This window comes from Eschrichtius robustus, chromosome 19 (assembly GCF_028021215.1).
Source record: "Eschrichtius robustus isolate mEscRob2 chromosome 19, mEscRob2.pri, whole genome shotgun sequence".
Classification (NCBI taxonomy): Eukaryota; Metazoa; Chordata; class Mammalia; order Artiodactyla; family Eschrichtiidae; genus Eschrichtius; species Eschrichtius robustus.
The window spans coordinates 67,811,372-67,831,940 of record NC_090842.1 but is presented as its reverse complement, the minus strand read 5'-3'; the positions used below and the strand labels follow the sequence as shown (position 1 = coordinate 67,831,940).

General features: G+C 41.3%; 1 protein-coding gene across 11 annotated transcripts in view; it reads right to left on the bottom strand.

Annotated features, from left to right (window-relative positions):
• The window catches only part of ZNF667 (zinc finger protein 667), a 47,122-nt gene that overhangs the window by 20,449 nt on the left and 6,104 nt on the right, over nucleotides 1–20,569 (bottom strand). For 3 of the 11 annotated variants that reach the window (XM_068529294.1, XM_068529295.1, XM_068529296.1), the window contains exons 1-5: nucleotides 19,135–19,907; nucleotides 18,636–18,799; nucleotides 13,705–13,796; nucleotides 12,061–12,187; nucleotides 10,670–10,762 (exon numbers count right to left, since the gene is read on the bottom strand). In XM_068529294.1, coding sequence (XP_068385395.1) covers nucleotides 10,670–10,762; nucleotides 12,061–12,187; nucleotides 13,705–13,796; nucleotides 18,636–18,799; nucleotides 19,135–19,244 — 586 coding nt within the window. In that variant the 5' untranslated portion in view covers nucleotides 19,245–19,907. Of the gene's footprint in view, nucleotides 1–685; nucleotides 3,034–10,669; nucleotides 10,763–12,060; nucleotides 12,188–13,704; nucleotides 13,797–17,589; nucleotides 17,647–18,635; nucleotides 18,800–18,904; nucleotides 19,067–19,134; nucleotides 19,909–20,569 lie in introns of those variants that run through there. The other 8 variants (XM_068529287.1, XM_068529289.1, XM_068529291.1 and 5 more) reach the window with 7 other exon arrangements.

Sequence of the window (20,569 nt, the reverse complement as noted above, 5' to 3'; positions counted from 1 at the left end):
CCTTCACAAATCCAGTTGTTGTCTTCTCAGCTGTGGTCAAAGTTAGAGGGACCTAATCCATGTGGTCAAACATTTCACAAAGTTGTCTTAGATACAGGTGCTTTCAAAAGTAGCTTTTGCAATAGAAAAACGCACACAGAAGACTCCAACTGTATATAACCCAATTCCAAAAAAGAATTCTGATTTTATTTCTTACACATTTTGCACAAACTGGAAAGAAGCACTGAAAACTATTATATATATGGTGAACAGCTGACATGAAAGAGCCTGGCGCATAAATGCAGGGTTTTTCCCAAGTATTAGTCAGTTTAGGTTGCCATAACAAAATACCATAGACTGGGTGATGTAAACAAAATTTATTTCTCACAGTTTTGGAGGCTGAAAGTCTGAGATCAGGATGCCACAAGGTTGGATACTGGTGAGGGCTAGTTTCTCGGCTTGCAGATAGCCACCTTCTTGCTGTGTCCTCACATGGCAGAGGTCTCTGGTGTTTCTTCTTTAAAAACACTAATCCTATTATGAGGGCCCCACCCTCATGACCTCATCTAACCCTTATTATCTCCCAAAGGCCTCAATTCCAAATACAATCACATTGGGGGTTAGGGTTTTAACAAATGAAATTTTGGGAAGACACATTCAGTCCATGACTTCCCATTCTCCACCAATCATTTGTTGCACACCAGTGTTTTCACATGAAAATACCACTGTTTATTCATATAAATATAAATTCATTTTCAAACAAAACAGTAACAAATGATTTCTCCTTGTTCTGCAGCTCCTCATTCTTCAGTACATCCTGGTTTTTTTTCCCCCCCATTAGCTTGTCCCAGGCTTGTTAGATTTTTCACACCATTAAGATCATATGTCTTCATATCCATAGAGACAGTATGGTAATGACTCTATTGCTCCACACAATTATGAGTGCTATCTTTACTCAATCTTCTTTATTCTCAACCAGAAGTTTCTGTCAGCTGAAAATGGCACCCTGGTTTGTGAGGAAATCCCTCCTGTGTGATACTTTTAGTTCTAAGGGACAAACTCAAACTCTTTCTTCACATGACCTTAAATCAGGCTCACAGCTCCATCCAGAAAAATGGATTTACAATTCACTTTGTTGTACATAACCAATGAAATAGCTTTAAAATTACATTGGAAATAAAGTACCAGTTATTTTTATCAAATGAAGAATGCTCTTCATTAAAAATGACTGATCCAATCATCTGAGCTTGCTATTTTGAAACAAAGAACTATGATAAAGTCACTGCCTCAGTTGATTTCAAATCCTCAGGTCAAAATCACCAATGACTTTTGCTCTTTGGCTTTCAAAGTGGGACACATCATTAAACTGTCCCATTTTTACAGAATTTATGTTATAGACAAATGCATTTTCCCATGCCTCTGTCTCTGCTACTTTGCTAGCCTCCCTCTTAGCTTTTACATATTTAAAACAATCTTAAGCCTTTTCCTCAGAATGTGTATTCTGATGTCGAATCAAGGATGAGCTCCGACTATATGCCTTCCCACATTTACTACACTCATAGGGTTTCTCTGAAGAATGACTTCTCTGATGCCGAATAAGATCTGAGCCACTGCTAAATGCCTTCCCACATTCATTACATTCATAGGGTTTCTCTCCAGTATGACTTCTTTCATGTAGAATAAGGGATGTGCGTTGGCTAAAGGCCTTCCCACACGTTTTGCATGTATATGGTTTCTCTCCAGTGTGAATTCTTTCATGTTGGGCTAGGTGTGCACTCTGACTGAAGGCCTTCCCACACTGATCACATTCATAGGGTCTATCTTCAGTATGAATTCTCTTATGTCGAGTAAGAGATATTCGGTGACTGAAGGCTTTCCCGCATTCCTCACACTGATAGGGTTTTTCTCCAGTATGGATTCTCTGATGTTCAATAAGAAATGATTGGCGGCCAAAAACTTTACTACATTTATTGCATTTGAAAGGTTTCTCTTCAGAATGAATGTTTTGATGTATTTTAAGGTTGGCAGTTCCAGAAAACATCTTCCCACATTCCTTACATTCAAACAGTTTCTTTTTCTTTGTATGAACTTTCTGATGTTGAATAAGGGACGAATGCCGGTTGCAGACCTTCTCACATTTATTACACCTGTATAGTTTCTCTCTATTATGAATTCTTAGATGTAGAGTAAGGGTTGAAAGCCGCGAGAAGATCTTCTCACATTTATCACATTTGTAGGGTTTCTTTGAAGCGTGAATTCTCTGATGAAGCATAATGGATGAAATCCTATTAAAGGATTTCCCACATTGTCTGCATTTATAAGGATTCTCTATACAGTGACTTCTCTGCTGTAAACTCTGACTTAAGGCCTTCTCACTTTCATGAGTCTTCTCTCCAGTATGAATTCTTTTATGTATAACAAGGACTGATTTCTTACCGAACCCTCTCCCACATTTATTGCATTTATGTATTTTCTTTCCATTGTGAATTTTCTTATGAAGTAAAAAAGATGACATTCGAATGAAGGCTTTCTCACATTTTCTGCACTGGTAGACATTTTGGACAAGGTGGATTTTCTGATGTATACTGAGAGATTGGCATTGACTCAAGGCCTTCCCACAGTCAAAGATTTCCTTTTCATCATGACTTTTCCCATGTAAAATAAGGGTTGTTCTTTGAATGAAGCTTTCCCCACATTTATCACATTCATAGCTTCTCCTTCCATTGTGAATTTTTTGATGAAGAATAAGGGATGAGATCTGTCTGAAAGCTTTTCTACAATTACTGCATTCATAAGGCTTCTCTCCAGTATGAGAGTTCTGATGAAGTTTAAGAGCTAAGCTTTGACTAAAGAATTTCCCACAGTAGTTACATTTTAGAGATTTCTTCTTTGAATGCACTTTCTTGGGTTTTATTAGGACTGAATTTTTCTTGCAGCCTCTCTTTCCTGTGGGAACTTTTTGTGGTGCAGAAACTGGTTTCTGATAGATGCTTTGCCCAGATTTGTTGCACTGATATGGAGATAACTTCTTGGTCTCACATTTAGACCCTAAGTCTGAAAGACATCAAGAAATTCAATTTGTTTTCCTGTGCTAGAAAAATAAAGCTATTTGCAATCATTATCATAATAACAATGATAATCAGAATAACTTTTTAGTGTCTTATTATGGTTTTAACACAGTAAGGGCTTTATAGAAACATTTAATAACTGAAATTCAGGGAAGCACAATTGGAAATTAATAAATAAAGGTTTTATTTAGAGAATAAATGTATACCATATACCACATTAAACTCCATAAATTGTTCAGTAGATGAATGTAGTTTTATTATAGGAAATGTCCAGAAAAGGCAGAAGGTAAAATACAGACAGAAGGTAAATTACTGGTTGCCTGTGGCTGAAGGTGGGAATGGGGATTATCTGTAAATGGGCATGAGGGATCTTACTGAGGTGACAAAACTGTTCTAAAACTGGTTTATGGCGATGGTGGTACAACTTGGTAAATTTAGCAAAAACTACTGAATTATACACTTAATATGGATGAATGTTACAGTATGTGGCTCAATAAAGTTGTAAATTTTTAAAATGTATTCTTAAAATCGAATCTTAAAAAAAAACCAAACTTGACTTCTGGTTTCTGGCTCCTCATGTAAAAGTTTGGAAGTCACCATTTTGTCCTACAACTCTTCTTAGATCCATTATAGAGGGGAGGGCACAGGGCGAACCACTTCCTCCAAGACTGGAGAGACAAACTGAAGCTTACTGGAGCAGAGACTCACAAGCACAACCACCACGGGAACCTGTGCTGGGGCAGGAAAACCTGAACTATAATTAATGAATTGTTGGAGGCTCAGTGCCAACAACTCTGAGAGTTAAAAACTCCAGGGGGACCTAGTCAAAGCAGCCCACACAATATGGCGAGATTTGCCTTTAGGAGTTTGATCAGATTCTCACCTTAAATATAGGAGAAAAATTCTCTTGGGCTGCCTCCAGTGGGTGGGGAAAAGGAATCATTTTGAAATATGCCAGATCAGTCTGTTCCTCTTAACAAGGCCTGCCCTCAGGGGACACTAGGTAGGTAACCAGAGCCTACCAGGCTGAGGTATTATCAGAGCTTAATTGACCTGGGGAAGGAAAATATCCAACTCCACCTGGCTCTAGCCAGCCTGTCCCACCTAATGTGAGAGGGAAAAACAGAATCACTTGTGATGTTCACAATCCAGAGAAGTCTCACTAAAAGACTGAAAACCTAATCATAAGACTAAAAACTTCTCCCCTCCCCCACCTCACCATCACATCACTAAAGGCCTATTTAGAGCAGTTCCTTTTAAATGGTATATCATGGCTGACTATCAAGAAATAATTAGAAGACATACTAAAAGGCAAAAAACACAACTTGAAGAGACAAAGCAAGCATCAAAACCAGATTCAAATATGGCAGGGAAGTTTGACTTATCAGGTCAGAAATTTTAAACAAGTATGTTTAATATGCTAAGGGCTCTAGTGGATAAAGTATACAGCATATTAGAAGAGATGGGCAATGTAAGCAGAAAGATGGAAATCCTAAGGAAGAACCAAAATGAAATGTTAAGAGATCAAAAACACTGCAGCAGAAATGAAGAATGCCTTTGATGGGCTTTTTGGTAGAACTGACACAGCTGAGGGAAGATTCTGCGAGTTAAAGAATTTATCAATAAAATCCTCAAAACCTGGAAAGCAAAGAGAACAAAGACTGAAACAACAGAACAAAATATCCAAAGACTGGAACAATTACAAAAGAAATAACATATCTGTAATAGAAATACCAGAGGAGAAGAAAGAGAAAAAAGAACAATGACTGAAAACTTCCCCAAATTAATGTCAGACACTAAATTACATATCTAAGCTGCTCAAAGAACACAAAACAGGATAAATGTTAGGAAACCTATACCTAGGCATATCATTTTTAAACTGCAGAGTATCAAAGAAAAATTCCTGAAAGAAGCCAGAGGCAAAAAAGATCCCACCTACAGAGGAACAAAGATTAGATTTACATTCAACCTCTCAGAAACCATGCAAGCAAGAAGAGAGTGGCATGAAATATTTAAATTGCTGAGGAAAAAACCCCACCAATCTAGTAGTCTGTACCTTGTGAAAATTTCCTGCAAAAGTGAAAGAGAAAGACTTTCTCATATAAACAAATATTGTGAGAACTTGTTGCCAGTGCACGTGCCTTGCAAGAAATGTTAAAGAGGTCCTTTGGAGAGAAGGAAAATAATGTAAGTCAGAAACTCAGATCTACATAGAGAAAGGAAGAGCACTGAAGAAGGAATAAAATGAAGGCAAAAAAAACCCCTTTTATTATTTTTGATTAGTCTAACAGATAACAGTTTATTCAAAATAATGATAGCAACAATGTACTTGATTACATATGCTTATGTATTTATCTTATGTGTGTGTGTATGCTAATGTATACTTATATATAAGTGAAGTAAATGACAGCAGTGATAGAGGGGATGGGAGGAAGGAGTTAGCATTATTTTAAGGTACTCATGCTATCCATAAAGTGGTACAGTGTTATTTAAAAGTGGACATGGATTAACTGTAAATGTGTATTGTAAGCTCTAAGGCAACCACTAAAAAGAGTTTAAAAAGTAAAAAAAAAAAAAAAAGGATAAAAAAAGAAAGTATGCTAAGGATAGAAAATGGAATCATATGAAATGTTCATTTAAAATCACAAAAGGCAGAAAAGAGTGGAACACAAAAACAGAACAAAAAATAAAGGTAACAAATAGAATACAGTAACAAAATGGTAGATATAAATTCAACTACATCAATAATCACTTTAAATGTCAATGGTCTAAATGCATCAATTAAAAGAGATTTTTCAGAGTGCATAAAAAACATGACCCACCTGTATGCTGTCTATAAGAAACCCACTTTAGATATGGAGACACATATGGATTAAGAGTAAATGAATGGAGAAAAGTAGACCAAGCTGACACTAATCAAAAGACAACAGGGCTTCCCTGGTGGCGCAGTGGTTGAGAATCTGCCTGCCAATGCAGGGGACACGGGTTCGAGCCCTGGTCTGGGAAGATCCCACATGCCGCGGAGCGACTAGGCCCATAAGCCACAACTGCTGAGCCTGCGCGTCTGGAGCCTGTGCTCCGCAACAAGAGAGGCCACGATAGTGAGAGGCCTGCGCACCACGATGGCAAGAGTGGCCCCCACTTGCTGCAACTGGAGAAAGCCCTCGCACAGAAACGAAGACCCAACACAGCCATAAATAAATAAATAAATTAAATAAATAAAAGACAACAGAAGTAGCTATATTAATTCTAGACAGAGCAGGCTTAAAAACTTGGAAAGTTATCATGGATAAAGAGGGGTATTATATAATGATAAAGGGGTCAATTCTTCAGGAAGACATAATAATTCTTAACATGTATGTACCTAACAACAGAGCATCAAACTACATGAGACAAAAAGTGATAGAACCACAAGGAGAAATAGATGAATCCACTATCTGAGTTGGAGACTTCAACACCCTCCTCTCATAAATGGACATATCCAGCAGGCAGAAAATCAGTAAGGACATAATGGAACTCAACCACACCATCATTCAACTGGATATAATTGACACCTATAGAGTATTTCATCCAACAGCAGAATTAACATTATTCTCAAGCTCACATGGAACATGCACCAAGACAGACCATATTCTGGGTCATAAAACACACCTTAACAAGTTTAAAAGAATAGAAATCATACAGTGTCTGCTCTCAAACCACAATGGAATTAAATTGGAAATCACTAACAAAATGATGACTCGAAAATCCCCAAATACGTGGAGATTATACAGCACACTTCTAAATAACACATGGGTCAAAGAAGAAATCTCAAGAGAAATTTTAAAATACTTTGAACTAAATGAAAACGGAAACACAACTTATCAAAATGTGTGGGATGCACTGAAAGTAGTGCTTAGAGGGAAATTTATAGCACTGGATGCATATAATAGAAAAGAACAAAAACCTAAAGTCAAAAATGTAAGTTTCCCCCTTAGGAAACTAGAAAAAGAGCAAATTAAATCCAAAGTAAGAAGAAAAAAAAGAATTAGAGCAAATCATTGAAAATGAAAACAGGAAATTAATAGAGAAATACAATGAAATAAAAAGATGGTTCTTTGAAAACCAGTAAAATTGTTAAGTCTCTAGCTAGACTAACTAAGAAAGAGAGAGAAGACACAAATTAATATCAGAAATCAAAGAGGGGACATCACTACATATTTCATGGAAATTAAAAGTATAATAAAAGAAAACTGAACAATTCTACGCCCACAAATCTGATAATCTAGATGAAATTGATCAATTCCTTAAAAGACATAATTTGCCAAAACTCACACAAGAAAAAGATGATGTGAATAGGCATATATCTATTTAAAAAACTGAATCAGTAATTAATAAACTTCAAAAACAAAAAGTACCAGGCCCATTATGTGTTCACTAGTGAATCCTACCAAACATTTAAGGAAGAAATCATTCCGATTCTCCATAATCTCTTTCAGAGGACAGAAGCAGAGGGAATACTTACTAACTCATTGTATAAGGCCATCATTACCTTAACGCCAAAACCAGAGACACCACAACAAAGTAAAACTACAGACCAATATCCCTGGATAAATACTGATGCAAAAATCCTAAACAAAATACTAGCAAACCAGATTCAACAGCACATTAAAAGGATCATACACATGAGCCAGTGGGATTTATACCTGGAATGCAAGGATAGTTCAATATGGGAAAATAAATGTAGTCTATCACATTAACAAATTAAAGGACAAAAACCACATGATCACCTCAACTGATGCAGAAAAAGCTTTTGACAAAATTTAACATGATAAAAACACTCAAAAAAATAGGAATAGAAGGAACTACCTCAATTCCACACCAAAAACTGTTTGAACCAATCAATGAATTCAGTAAAGTGGCAGGATACAAAATCAACACCCGAAAATCAGTTGTGTTTCTATACACTAACCATGACCACTCCGTAAAGGAAACTGAGAAAACAATCCTATTTATTATAGCATCAAAAGAATAAAATATTTAGGAACAAGTTTAACTAAAGAGGTGAAAGATGTGTACACTGAAAGCTACAAACATTGCTAAAAGAAATCAAAAGATACAAATAAATGGAACGACATCCTGTGCTTCTGGATTGGAAGACTTAATATTGGAAAACTGTCCATACCACTCAAAGTTATCTACAGATTCAATGCAATCCCTATCAAAATCTCAATAACATTTTTTTGCAGAAATAGAAAAAAGTCCTAAAATTCATATGGAATCTCAAGGGACCCTGAACAGCCAAAACAATCTTGCAAGAGAGGAATGAAGTAGGAGGGCTCAGACTTCCTGATAATTAAGATGGTGTGGTAGTAGCATAAAGATAGATATGTAGACCAATGGAAGAGAATAGAGAGCCCAGAAATAAACTCTTGCAAATCTGGTCAAATGATTTTCAACAAGGGTGCCAAGACTATACAATGGGGAAAGAACAGTTTCTTCCACAAATGGTGTTGGGAAAACTGGGTATCTACATGCAAAAAATGAACTTGGACCCCTACCATACACCATATACAAAAATTAACTCAAAATAGATTAAAGACCTAAGTGTAAGACCTAAAACTATTAAACTCCTAGAAGAAAACATAGCGGAAAAGCTTCAGGACATTGGATTTGGCAATGATTTCTTAGATATGGCATCAAAAGCACATGCTACAAAATGAAAAAACTGACAAATGAGACTACATCAAACTTAACTTTTGCATGTCAAAGAAAACAACAGGGAAAAGGCAACCTATGGGTATTGTAAATCATATATCTGATAAGGGATTAACATGCAAAATATATAAAGAACTCCTACAACTTAAAAACAAAGGACAAATAACCCTGTTAAAAAATGGGCAAAGGACTTGAACAGACATTTCTCCAAGACAGACAAATGGCCAATAAACACATAAAAAGATCCTCAACATCACTAATCATTAGGGAAGTGCAAATTGAACCCACAATATCACCTCACACCATAAGGATAGCCACTATCAAAAAAAACCAGAGGACTTCCCTGGTAGTCCAGCGGTTAAAACACCATGCTCCCAATGCAGGGGGGCCCGATTCAATCCCTGGTCAGGGAACTAGATCCCACATGCCTTAACTAAGAGCCTGCATGCTGCAACTGAAGAACCCACATGCTGCAACTAAAAAGAACCCACATGCCACAAATAAGACCTGCGTGCTGCTACGAAGATCCCACAAACGGCAACGAAGATCCCGTGTGCCACAACTAAGACCTGGCGCAGCCAAATAAATAAATATTAAAAAAAAAAAAATAACAAGTGCTAGTGAGGATGAGCAGAAGTTGGAATCCCTGTGTACTATTGGTGGAAATGAAAAATCGTGCAGCCACTGTGGAAAATGGTATGGAGGTTATTCAGAAAATTAAAAACATAACTACCATATGATCCAGCAATCCTACCTCTGGGTACATACCCAAAGGAACTGAAATCAGGATCTCGAAGAGATATCTGTACTCCCATGTTCATTGCAGCATGATTCACAATAGCTAAGAGGGGAAGCAACCCAAATGTCTATTGACAGATGAATGGATAAAGAAAATGTGGTATATACATACAATGGAATATTATATAGCCTTAAAAAGAAGAAAATCCTGTCACATACTACAACATGGATGAAACCTTGATGACATTATGCTAAGCAGAAAAAAGCCAGTCACAAAAAGTCAAATACTGCATGATTCCATTCATATGAAGTATCCATAGTAGTCAAAATCATACCAAGGGCTGAACGGAGAGGTAGGAAGAACTAGTATTTAGTGGGTACAGAGTTTCAGTATTGCAAATTAAAGTTCTAGATAACTCTTGGTCAACAATGTGAATATACTTAACAGAACATTTAAAAGTGGTTAAGATGGTAAATTTAACGTTATGTGCTTTTTACCACAAAAAATAAACTCATAAATCTGTAAAAAAAAAAAAAAAAAAAAAACCACAAAAAAAATTTAAAAACCCATAACTTGACCAACCAAAGAGGAATCTACGAGAAAAGGGAATGAGTTCTTGAAAAGCAGTCAAAATAAACAGTTATGCAAAAGATTTTTAATTTTTTTTTTTAAGGATTGAAGAAAATGATGCAAGTTTGATCATTTGAAATGCTATCATTAGAGAAATCAGAACACACTTTCTCTGAAGGGAAATATGAAAGCCGAGGCAGGGGACTGGATAGGTGGGGATGAGGCTATTAAAAGCTGAGCTTCTGGAACTGGAAGCTGGGGTTCAAACTCCAACTCTGCTGCCACTTCCTAGCTGGGTGACCTTGGGCAAGTCACCGAACCTCTCTGGCCCTCAGTTTCCTCATCTATAAAATAGGAATAATAATACTACCTACCTTATAGGGTTGTTGGGAGGAACCTGTACTTAAAAGAGTACCTAATAAGGAGCTTGTTAAATGTTGGTTATTCTCCCTCTTGGGGCTCATACTGAAGAGACTTGCGTTTTCTGCACAAGCCTGGGGCCTCTGAGGTGGAGAAAGTGTCTCTCAACTATTATCTTAAAGATGCTGCCCTCTCATGATGGAGGGCACCCTTACAGAGAATGCCAGCTTCTAAGCCTTGGTTCTCTGTCACTCACCCAAGCCTCCGCGTCTTTTCACTGGCTCCACCATCCAGGGTGCTTTCCCTTTTTCCAATAAGGTGATCACATTTGGCCTCCGAAAGGAAAGTCCTGCACACAGGAAAAACACTGGAACTGAGCATGATGTGGGCACCACAGCTGTTAGAGCCAAGCTTTGTGTCAACAAAAATGGGGTTTATTAGTGCAAGAGGAGCACAGAGGATGTAAAGGATAGGCGGAGAAGAAGAAGGATGAAAGTTCCGTCATAGCCAGCAGAGTTATACATTTCTAACTCTACAAAGCCAACTATTTTCAAGAAAAGTCGGACCAGAAACTCCTGAGGCTGGTTATTCAGCTACTGCCTTTCTGCTCCCAAGCCCACCGTTCTCTGATCTGCTGTAATCCACACTTCTGTGCCAGTTGCTCCGCGTCAGCATCCACCAATAGGGGTACTGGCGGTTTCAATTTATGCTTTTCTTTTTTTCCCTGCACTTCCAGAACTAGCCTCATCTTGCGCCCTCAGGAGGATAAACCAGGCAGCGCACCCCTCTCCTTCAGAAGTCTGAGTCCCTTCCTCAAAGTCCTAAAAACTCTAAACTCTTCCCTCTGTCCGCCCAGCCCTAGGATGGTGGCTGTGTCCTGCAGTTACCATGTGTGTCTAATATTCACCTTTTAATAGTACCTGTTAAGTCAATACTTTAAATTTTTTCTCTTAAAAACAACCCAGGTGTCCTCAAAAGGTTACATATATAGTTACCATATGACCACCATATACCACTCCTAGGTATATACCCAAGAGAAATGAAAATACGCATCCACACAAAAATTTGTACGTGAACATTCATAGCAGCAGATTCATAACAGCCATACAGTGGAAACAAGCCAAATGCCCACCAACTGGTGAATGGATAAACAAAATGTGGAATATTATTTCGCCATAAAAAGGAATGAGGTATTGATACATGCTACCATGTAGATGAACATCAAAAATATTACCTTAAGTGAATGAAGCCAGACACAAAGGACAACATATTTGATTTCATGTTTATGGAATGCCAAGAATAGGCAAATTCATAGAGACAGAAAGTGGATTAGTGTTTGCCTAATCTGGGGGGATTAGTGGGCAGGGGGAAATAAAAAGTGACTGATGATGGGTATAGGCTTTCCTTTGGGGATAATGAAAATGTTCTAAAATTGACTAGGGTAATGGATGCACAACTCTGTAAATACATTAAAAAAATCACTGAATTGCATACTGCATATGGGTGAATTGTATAATATGTAAATTATACCTAAATAAAGCCATTAAAACAACAACAACAAGGAACTGGAGTGGCTTCTGTTTTCTTGACTAGACTGATTGGCCCACGATGGGCCAGCTGTGGATTACGGGAGCAGGAGAGCCTTACCGAGAGAAACCAGGTTCTGGTAGTTTTCCAACATGACATCTTCATACAGATCCTTCTGAATGGGGCTCAGCCCTTCCCACTCCTCCTGGGAGAAGTAGATGGCCAAATCCCCAAATGTGACTGGTGCCTGAAATGGAAAATCACATGTCCTTTCACTGTGGGCTTGTGCTTCCACATGGCTGGAGAAAACGTTGGACTTCCAAACATGGGAGATACATGGTGCCAGGATTCTATTAAGGAAACATTTGCGGTTCTGAGATCAAAAGGGGCAGGTGTATTAAACAAAACACAACGCAACATGATAAAGATTTTGTTGCATAAAAAGCATGTCAACTTGGATTTACGGGGCATTGACAAAGACAAGGCATTTTTCTCAGTACTCTGCATGTACTGGCTCATGTTAGCCAGTGACTGGGGACCACAGCACCGTTACAGATGAGGAAACTGAGGCCCAGAGACGTGAGGTGACTTACTGAAGATCTAATAGCTTGTAAATGAAGGAGCTGGGGTTCAATTTGGGCAGTCTGGCTTCTGATTCATGTCCCTAACCACGTGACTGCGTTATACATGGCAAAAGTTTATTTGCAGATGTAACCAAGGTTACCAATCAGTTGACCTTAAAATAGGGAGAGTAGCCTGGATTATCCAGGTGGACCCCATGTCATCACAGGAGCCCCTAAAAGCGAAGAATTTTCTCCAGCTGGTGGAAGAGGAGAGCAGAAAGGGAAGTCTGGGAGATGTGAAGGATGAATGGGATGTGACCTGTTGCTGCTGGTTTGAAGATCGGATGAAGGGAGCCACATGAAAAGCAGGAGGGGGAACTGATTTTGCCAATAACCGATGAGTTCAGAAGAGGACCCTGAGCTTCAGATGAGACCACAGCTGCTGACACCTTGATTTCACCCTTGTGAGACCCAAAGCAGAGGATCCAGCTAAGCCAAGCTGTGTCTGAACTCCAACCCACAAACTGTGTGACAATAAATGTGTGCTGTTTTGAATGGCCAAGTTTGTGGCAATAGGGAATGAATACACATAACTTAGAGAGCAAAAGTGTCTATTATGAGAAACTGCACTGAAGAGACTTATTGTGGAAAATCACTTGATCATCTAAAGTCTTGAAACATGCTTATTTCAGGAGGCTGACTCACTGGCCTGGCTCCAACTAACTCAACCTGAACACAGGGTTATGAGGAGTCTCTTAGAGATGTCCTCCTTGTAAAAATGGGGTGTACATGTAAAGACAAAGCAACATCAAGAGATTAACTCTGGAGCACAGCATCCAATCCTCCTCTGCCCCAGCAGGTCCCACCTGGGCACTCATGTGCACCTCGAGAAACCATGGTGGCTCTGGTCTCCTCTCTGGGGAGAGTATTCCTCCCAGCGCAGGCAGAGACCCTGGAGATGCTGAATGAACAGGTGAACAGTCATGTGCACACTGAGAAAAAAGGAGAGGGGGCCGCTGAGTGGCTACCTGGGTCACTGGAGCCCTTCTCACGCTCCCACGCCCGGTGGTGGTGATGGAAGGAAACCAGGGGCTATGTCTTGGTTGGGTCTCTGTGGGGTAGGATGTTCCCACGGAAGGAAAGCATGGGGAAGATGCTTACAAGATGGAACTTTCCCAAAGGACGAGGAACCACTACTTACCTTGGACTTGGATTTCCCGCGTGCAGCAGGCATCCTTTCCTCCCCCTTGAGGGTTTCAATTTGGAGAGGGGCAGAGTGCTGAGAAGGTGGGGCTGGGAGAGAAGAGAAGTCATGAGTCGACTGGGCCTTCTGGGTGGTCCCAGGGTCTCTAGGATAAGACTCCCCTGGCCCCACACCCTGGTCACACACACGTGCACAGACATGCACACTGCGGGAGATCAGAACATCTTCTGAAGCATTCCTGCCCCTTCTCAGGATCAGGGAGGGACCACAGCCAACACTATCTGTTCTTAAGATCACAGGAGGCTCCAGATCAGGAGGCAAATGAGACAGGCAGACACCTGTTCTTCCATCTGACAAGGAATTGTGGAGTGCTCACCAGGTGCCAGGCACTGTCCCCGGTGCTGGGGAGAGAGCAGAGTTAGAGCAGAGAGGTACCGGCTCCCAGGTACCTTACATTCCAGCAGGGAAGCCAAGTCCATATAGAACACAGTGTTTAAAAAAAAAAAAAAAAAAGAACACAGTGTTAGCTGAGATCACTGCTATGCAGGAAAAAAAGGACCCGAGCAGGGGATGGAGTGACGGCGTGGCAGGGAAAGGCCTCTCAGAGGCAACATTGAGCCGAGGTGTGAATGCAGTGTGAGCCACCTGGGCACTGGGAGAAGGGCATTCTGGGTAGAGGTACATCAGGTGCAAGGGCCCTGCGGCAGGCACATGCTTGGCACGTGGAGGGAAGTGAGAAGGCGGGTGAGCTGAAGCAGAGTGAGCGAGCCGGGCAGTGGTGGACTAGGTGTCTGAGGTCAGGAGGGGCCGGATCACGAAGGGGTGAGCAGCAGTTTGGAATTCATCCTAAGCGTGATAAGGCATCATGGGGGGCTGGTGGCTGAGCAGAGGAATGATGTGGCTGACCTAACATTTCACACACTTTTTCTCGGCGGCTTTGTGGCAAATAAACTGGGTGTGTGTGGTGGGGGAGGGGGGAGGGGCGAGGGGGAAGCAACAGCTGGAGAAGGGACTCATTAGATAGCTATGCAGAACTCTAGAAGGGTAATCTCAATGGTGTGCATCAGTGGGAGAGGAAGAGGTGAGAGGTCAAGTATCACCTCCACAGGAGGCCCTCTATCACCCTGGGTCACTCTATACCTGTGCTGCCCAACACATGCCAGCAGCCACTTGAGACATGGAGTTCTGGAAATAAGAAACTGTTTAATTTTGTTTCAATTTGTTTATTATTAAAATCATAATAAATGATAAGTAATAAAATCACTGAATTAAAATTTATTATTAATCTAAAATTAAGAATTGATCCTTAATTCAGTTACTGTAAAACTTTTAAGTATGTTTGGAACAACTTGGGTGTGTGAATCTACTTTTCCAATGGTAAATTTTACGAAATTTAAATACAGATCAATTAAGTGTCTGGATTGAGGTGCACTATACATGTAGAAGACACACCTGACTTTAAAGACTCAGTTAAAAAAGAAAAAAAGAATGTAAAAAAATCTCACTGGTAATTGTTTATATTGATTATGAATTAAAATGGTAATATTTCAGATATACCGTATTGAGTTAAACAAAATGTATTATTAAAATTAACTTTAATAATTAATTTGTTTACTTTTTACAATATGGCTTCTGGAGAATTAAAAATTCTGCCTGCATTATGTTTCTACAGGACAGCACTGCTTCATACTGTAGAGTCTACGCCATTCTACTGCTCCATTTTCTGTGCAGTACCCCCGGCTTCCTGAAAATGGCTTGTTTATGCAGGTACCATCTCCCCCATGTGACTTGGGCTCCATGAGAGCAGACACCTTAACTGTTTTGTTCACTCTCTCCTCCCGTGTCTGAGACCATGCCCTGTGCAGAGCGGTGCTCAGTAAAAATTACTGACTGACTTAGTAACCAGTCCAGAATGCTTCCTGGCATGCTGAAAGTGGGGCGGAGTGCAACCATTTTATGTTGAAACCACAGCACAGACAACAGTTCTGACAGCAGTCGTTCCAAGCCCTCTTGTCTTTGGAAAAGGGCAGGGTCTAAAAAAGGCCAAAATGGGGACTTTGCAGATATGATGAATTGAAGGATGCTGAGGTGGGGAGATGATCCTGGATTATCCAGGTGGGCTCAATGTGGTCACAAGGCCCTTACAAGAGGGAGGCAGGAGGTCAGAGACAGAGAAGATGACGGAAGCAGAGTCAGAGAGAAAAAGGTCTGGATACACTGTGCCACCAGTTTTGAAGACGCAGGAAGGGAATGCAGGTGGCATCCAGAAGCTGTAAAGGGCAAGGTCACACATTCTCCCCAGAGCCTCCAGAAGGAACATGGCCCTGCCTAGACCATTTCAGACATCTGACCTTCAGAACCGTAGGAGAATGAAGGTGTGTTGTTGGAAGCCACTAAGTTGGTGGTAATTTGTCACCAAAGCAATGGGAAACAAATACAGTGACCCTTCCATTTGTTCCTTCCCATTCATGTGCCCTATAAGTGGGCTTTTCTTCTCTTCTGTCAATGACCTGGTGCTAAAAAAATGCATAATTCAGAGGAATCTCAGGGATGCGCTAAGGCCAGATGAAAGGGGCTGGTTGGAGATCACTGAGGTTAGCCTATGAGGTCACTCCAACAGGGCAGAAAGGAGCCGTGGGACACCAGCCCTGCCTAACTCAGACTCACAGGTCCAGAAGGAGCTTGGAGCCCTGCCCTGTCTTCACCTGGGTTACAGGGAAGGGCTGGGTGGCCTGGCGTGTGTTAAACACCTCACTCTGAAGTTGGACCACCTGGGCTTGACGACTATTTTTATTAGCTGTGTTACCTTGGGCAAATTACTTAGCCTCTCTGTGCCAGTTTCCTCCCCTGTTAAATGGGGACAACACAGAACTACTTCTGGAGTTGTTGTGAGGATTAGGTAAGAGTCTACATGTAATATCTGGCCTTATTTTCCCTCCCATGAGCTATGAATTCAGGTCTTACAATTCTCCCCTTCCTCACACTGGCCTCCTTGCCAATCCCTGAACGAGCTGCCACAGTCCTGCCTCAGGACCCTGCCCGCAACGCTCTTTCCCCTGTCTCAGTTCCTCATTCCCTTCAATCTTTGTTCTAACCTCACCTTCTCTGTGAGGCTCACCCTAACCATTCTATTCATTACTGCAACCTACCTCTGACCCTATCCATCACCCCCCACCTCGCCCTTTCCCAGCTCTGACTTCTCTTTTCTCCACAGTTCTCCTCGCTAGCGCACTATGCGATTTGCTTCTGGTGCTTACAGTCTGTCCCAGCCACGTGAGCATAAGCCCCATGTGCCCTGGACCAGGACCTGGCACGTGGAAGGGGCTGGCTAACTATTCGCTACCTGAGTGACTAAATGGCCCAGTAGTAAATACTTCCTTTACCATCACTTCTTCAAAGAGCCCTCCCTGGCCCCCTTAGCTGGGGTAGGGGCCTCCTGGACATGCAGTAGGTGCCACTTCATTACGTGGGAAACTAATTCTATTGTTACTACATCCGCCTTTGCCTTCACCTCCTGTTCTCCACTGCACGCTGTGAGTTGACCAACATTCCTGTGTGTAGCTGTGTGACCTTGGGCAAGACACTGAACCTTACTGGGTCTTTACCTTGATCCTTTACGTCTGCAAAAGGAAGGTGAAGGGCTGCTGCTGTGAGGAGCAGACAAGACAATTATCATGGTAGCTGTGTTTATCATTATTGTTGTTATTAGTGTGGCATGTGGCCAGTGCTGTGGGCTGTGAGTCTTCTGTTCTGAACAGTCTACTGTCCCTCTGTTCACATGCTCTGGGGAAGCCCTCAGGTGTGTGCATGTTAAATGTGCTCAACCCCTGGTGACAACAATGCCTCCCAGTTAATAATAAGTATGAGATAATAAGGACTTACTGTATAGCACAGGGAACTCTACTCAATACTCTGTAATGACCTATATGCGAAAAGAATCTGAAAAAGAGTGGATATGTGTATATGTATAACTGATTCACTTTGCTGTACACCTGAAACTATCCCAACACTGTAAATCAACTATACCCCAATAAAAATTTAAAAATTAAAAAAAATAGTAAGTATGAGACTGAGAGCTGTACTGGATATTTATATGCATTATATGATTTCACCTTTAGAGCAAACTGACCACATGGGTTCCAGTTTCCATTTTGAGGATGAAAGAGGGAAGAAGACCTGCCCAATATCTCAGAGCTTTAAGTGATGAAGCCTGGGTTTAAGCCCCATCCACATGCAGCACAGTCTGCCCTCTTGGAGCAGGATAAGGGTCTACACGGCAAATACTCCCACTGTCTTCTCTGGCAGGGTTCAGGAGGTGTCAATGTGGCACCACAGTTACGAGATATTCACCTTTGTTACATCAGAGTGCCACAGCACTTGGGGAGCTTTGGAGTAGACCACATTAAGGTCGAGGAGTTGTTGCTCAGTGACAAACCGAGTGGCCTGCCTTCAATTCTCTGTGCTGAGCAAGGCTTCCCTTGTGTAGAAAATGGTGACAAAGAATCCTGGATGCCTGAATTCTCTCTGTATTCAACCTTGGGACAGTGATGTGCTGGGTAATTTGTACTGTCTGCCAATTTCCATGGTGTACATACTCCCACCAGGGCCCACTGTAATATATCAAACTGATGTCACTGAACATGGAACTGGGGAGAGGTGTGCACAACGGGTTCATGTGAGGTGGGGCAAGCCAGCTCCAGCACTTCACTGACACGTGGCCTCTGAGAACTTTTGACTAATGTCCCTGCACAGTAGAGGAGGGTTAATGGCTAGCTCTGTGGCCTGAGAACACCCCAATGCAGCTGCCCCATAACATAAAACTCTTGAAATCTTCTGTTTTGTTCTGAAACATCCATATAACTTTTGCATCCTACATCATGATAAATCTGAGTCTGTGTTAATATAAAATCATGTTTTAAATCACTTACCAGAGTCTTCCCTTCTGATTCCTCGAGTCAAATGGATTGCTCCAGGAAGTGGCAACGCATCCATCCTGTGGTTTCTCATGGCGGTTTGCCCTTGGCACGCACCCCAAGGTGAAGGAGCACGATTCTTGTCCACAAAATAATTTTCTCCAAGGAACTCAGCACTGCTGGGGAGGAAAGAACAGCAGTTTGATATTAGATAATTCTGGATTCAAAGCTTGCTTCTGCCAATTATTGGCTGTGGGAGAGCTACACAAAGCCTGTCTGCTCACCTGTGCAATGGGGTAAACAAAACCTGCTTCACCCTTAGCTGTTAAAAGTTTACATGAGATTATCTTCAGCAACAGGCACACGGTTATTTCTTGCCTTCCTTTTCCTTTTTAATTCAGTATACATCACGCATCACCAAGGAAGCCTGACACTAAGAGGGCTGAAGTAAGAATTCTCACAGTGCTGGTTGGAAAGAAATTAACAATATCTTTAAGACTGAAGGTGCACATACCCTTTAACCCAGTAACCGCATTTCTGGTATTTGTCTTCAGACGTCCTCGTATGTGTGTAAAATGACAGGGTTTGTAGGAAGAGGCAGTACAGTCCTACAGTGAAGGGCATCCATCTGGAGCCAGGCTGTCTGGGTTCAGCTTCCAACTCTGCCACCCCGCTACCTGTGTGACCTCAGACATGCTCCCTGTCTTCTTCGGGCCTGAGCTTCCTCAACAGTCAAATGAGGCAAATAACAACGATGACTCCACAGGGCTGTTGTGAAAATTAAATGAATGAAAACATGTAACACGCTTAGAGCAGTGCCAGTGCTAAACAAATGTTAGTTTTTTTATTATCATTATGTTACTGAGTCCAATCTCATAGTGCTCGCCCTACGACAGGCCAGTCAGTCGAGAGACGAGCTGTTGGGGCGAGGAACAGTGACTTTATTTGGAAAGCCAGCAGATGGAGATGATGATGACTCACGTCCCAAAGAATCATCTTTCCTGAGTTAGAATTCAAGATTTTTTTATACTAAAAGGGAGGGGAAAAAGTCCAACATTTCAGAGGGGATGTGTTAATTTCTTCCTTCCTGCAGTCATTCACAGGTGGGTTTGGTCCGGACGTTTCCTATGGGCTAAACAAAGGTATTTTAGCTTAATGCTCATTACCTGGGAGGCAGGGTTTCCCAGAGAACCCCATTATGTGTAATTCAAGCTTATAGGCAACATCCCTTTAGTGATTAACTTGTAATAGAATACAAAGGTTCTGGGGTTTCCCTGGCAGTCCAGTGGTTAGGACTCTGCGCTTCCACTGCAAGGGGCACAGGTTTGACCCCCTGGTCGGGGGAACTAAGATCCCACATGCCTCACAGTGCAGCCAAAAAAAAAAAAAAAAAAAAAGAATACAAAGGTTCTTCCCTATGACAATTACTACTCCTATCAAGAGATTGGAAACAACTGCCCATCAATAAGAAAATCAGTGAATGTTACACGCACATATGGGACACCGTGTAGTCCTTAAAAGGAACAAGGCAGCACTACCTCAGAGGTTCTTTACTGGGGGCAATTTTGCCCCTGGGGGACACTTGCAATGTCTGGGACATCTGTGGTTGTCCCAATTTGGGGGCCGGGGGTGCTCCTGGGATCTAATGGGTGGAGGCCAGGGATACTTCTAAACATCCTATAATACACAGGACAGCACCCAGAGCAAAGGACAATCTGGCCCAAAATGTCAACTGTGCTGAGGTTGAGAAACCTGCTCTACATGTACTGTGTGAAATGATCTTCAAGATACGGTGTAATGAGGAGAATAAAGGTATAGAGAAAATGCTTAGAAAAAACAAAATACAGGATACGAATACATGAGTTTGAAAAGGAACAGACAAGTTCTGGAAGGGAAATAAAGAAGCTAGTAGCAGTGATTGTCCCTGAAGAAGGGAACTGGGTCACTAG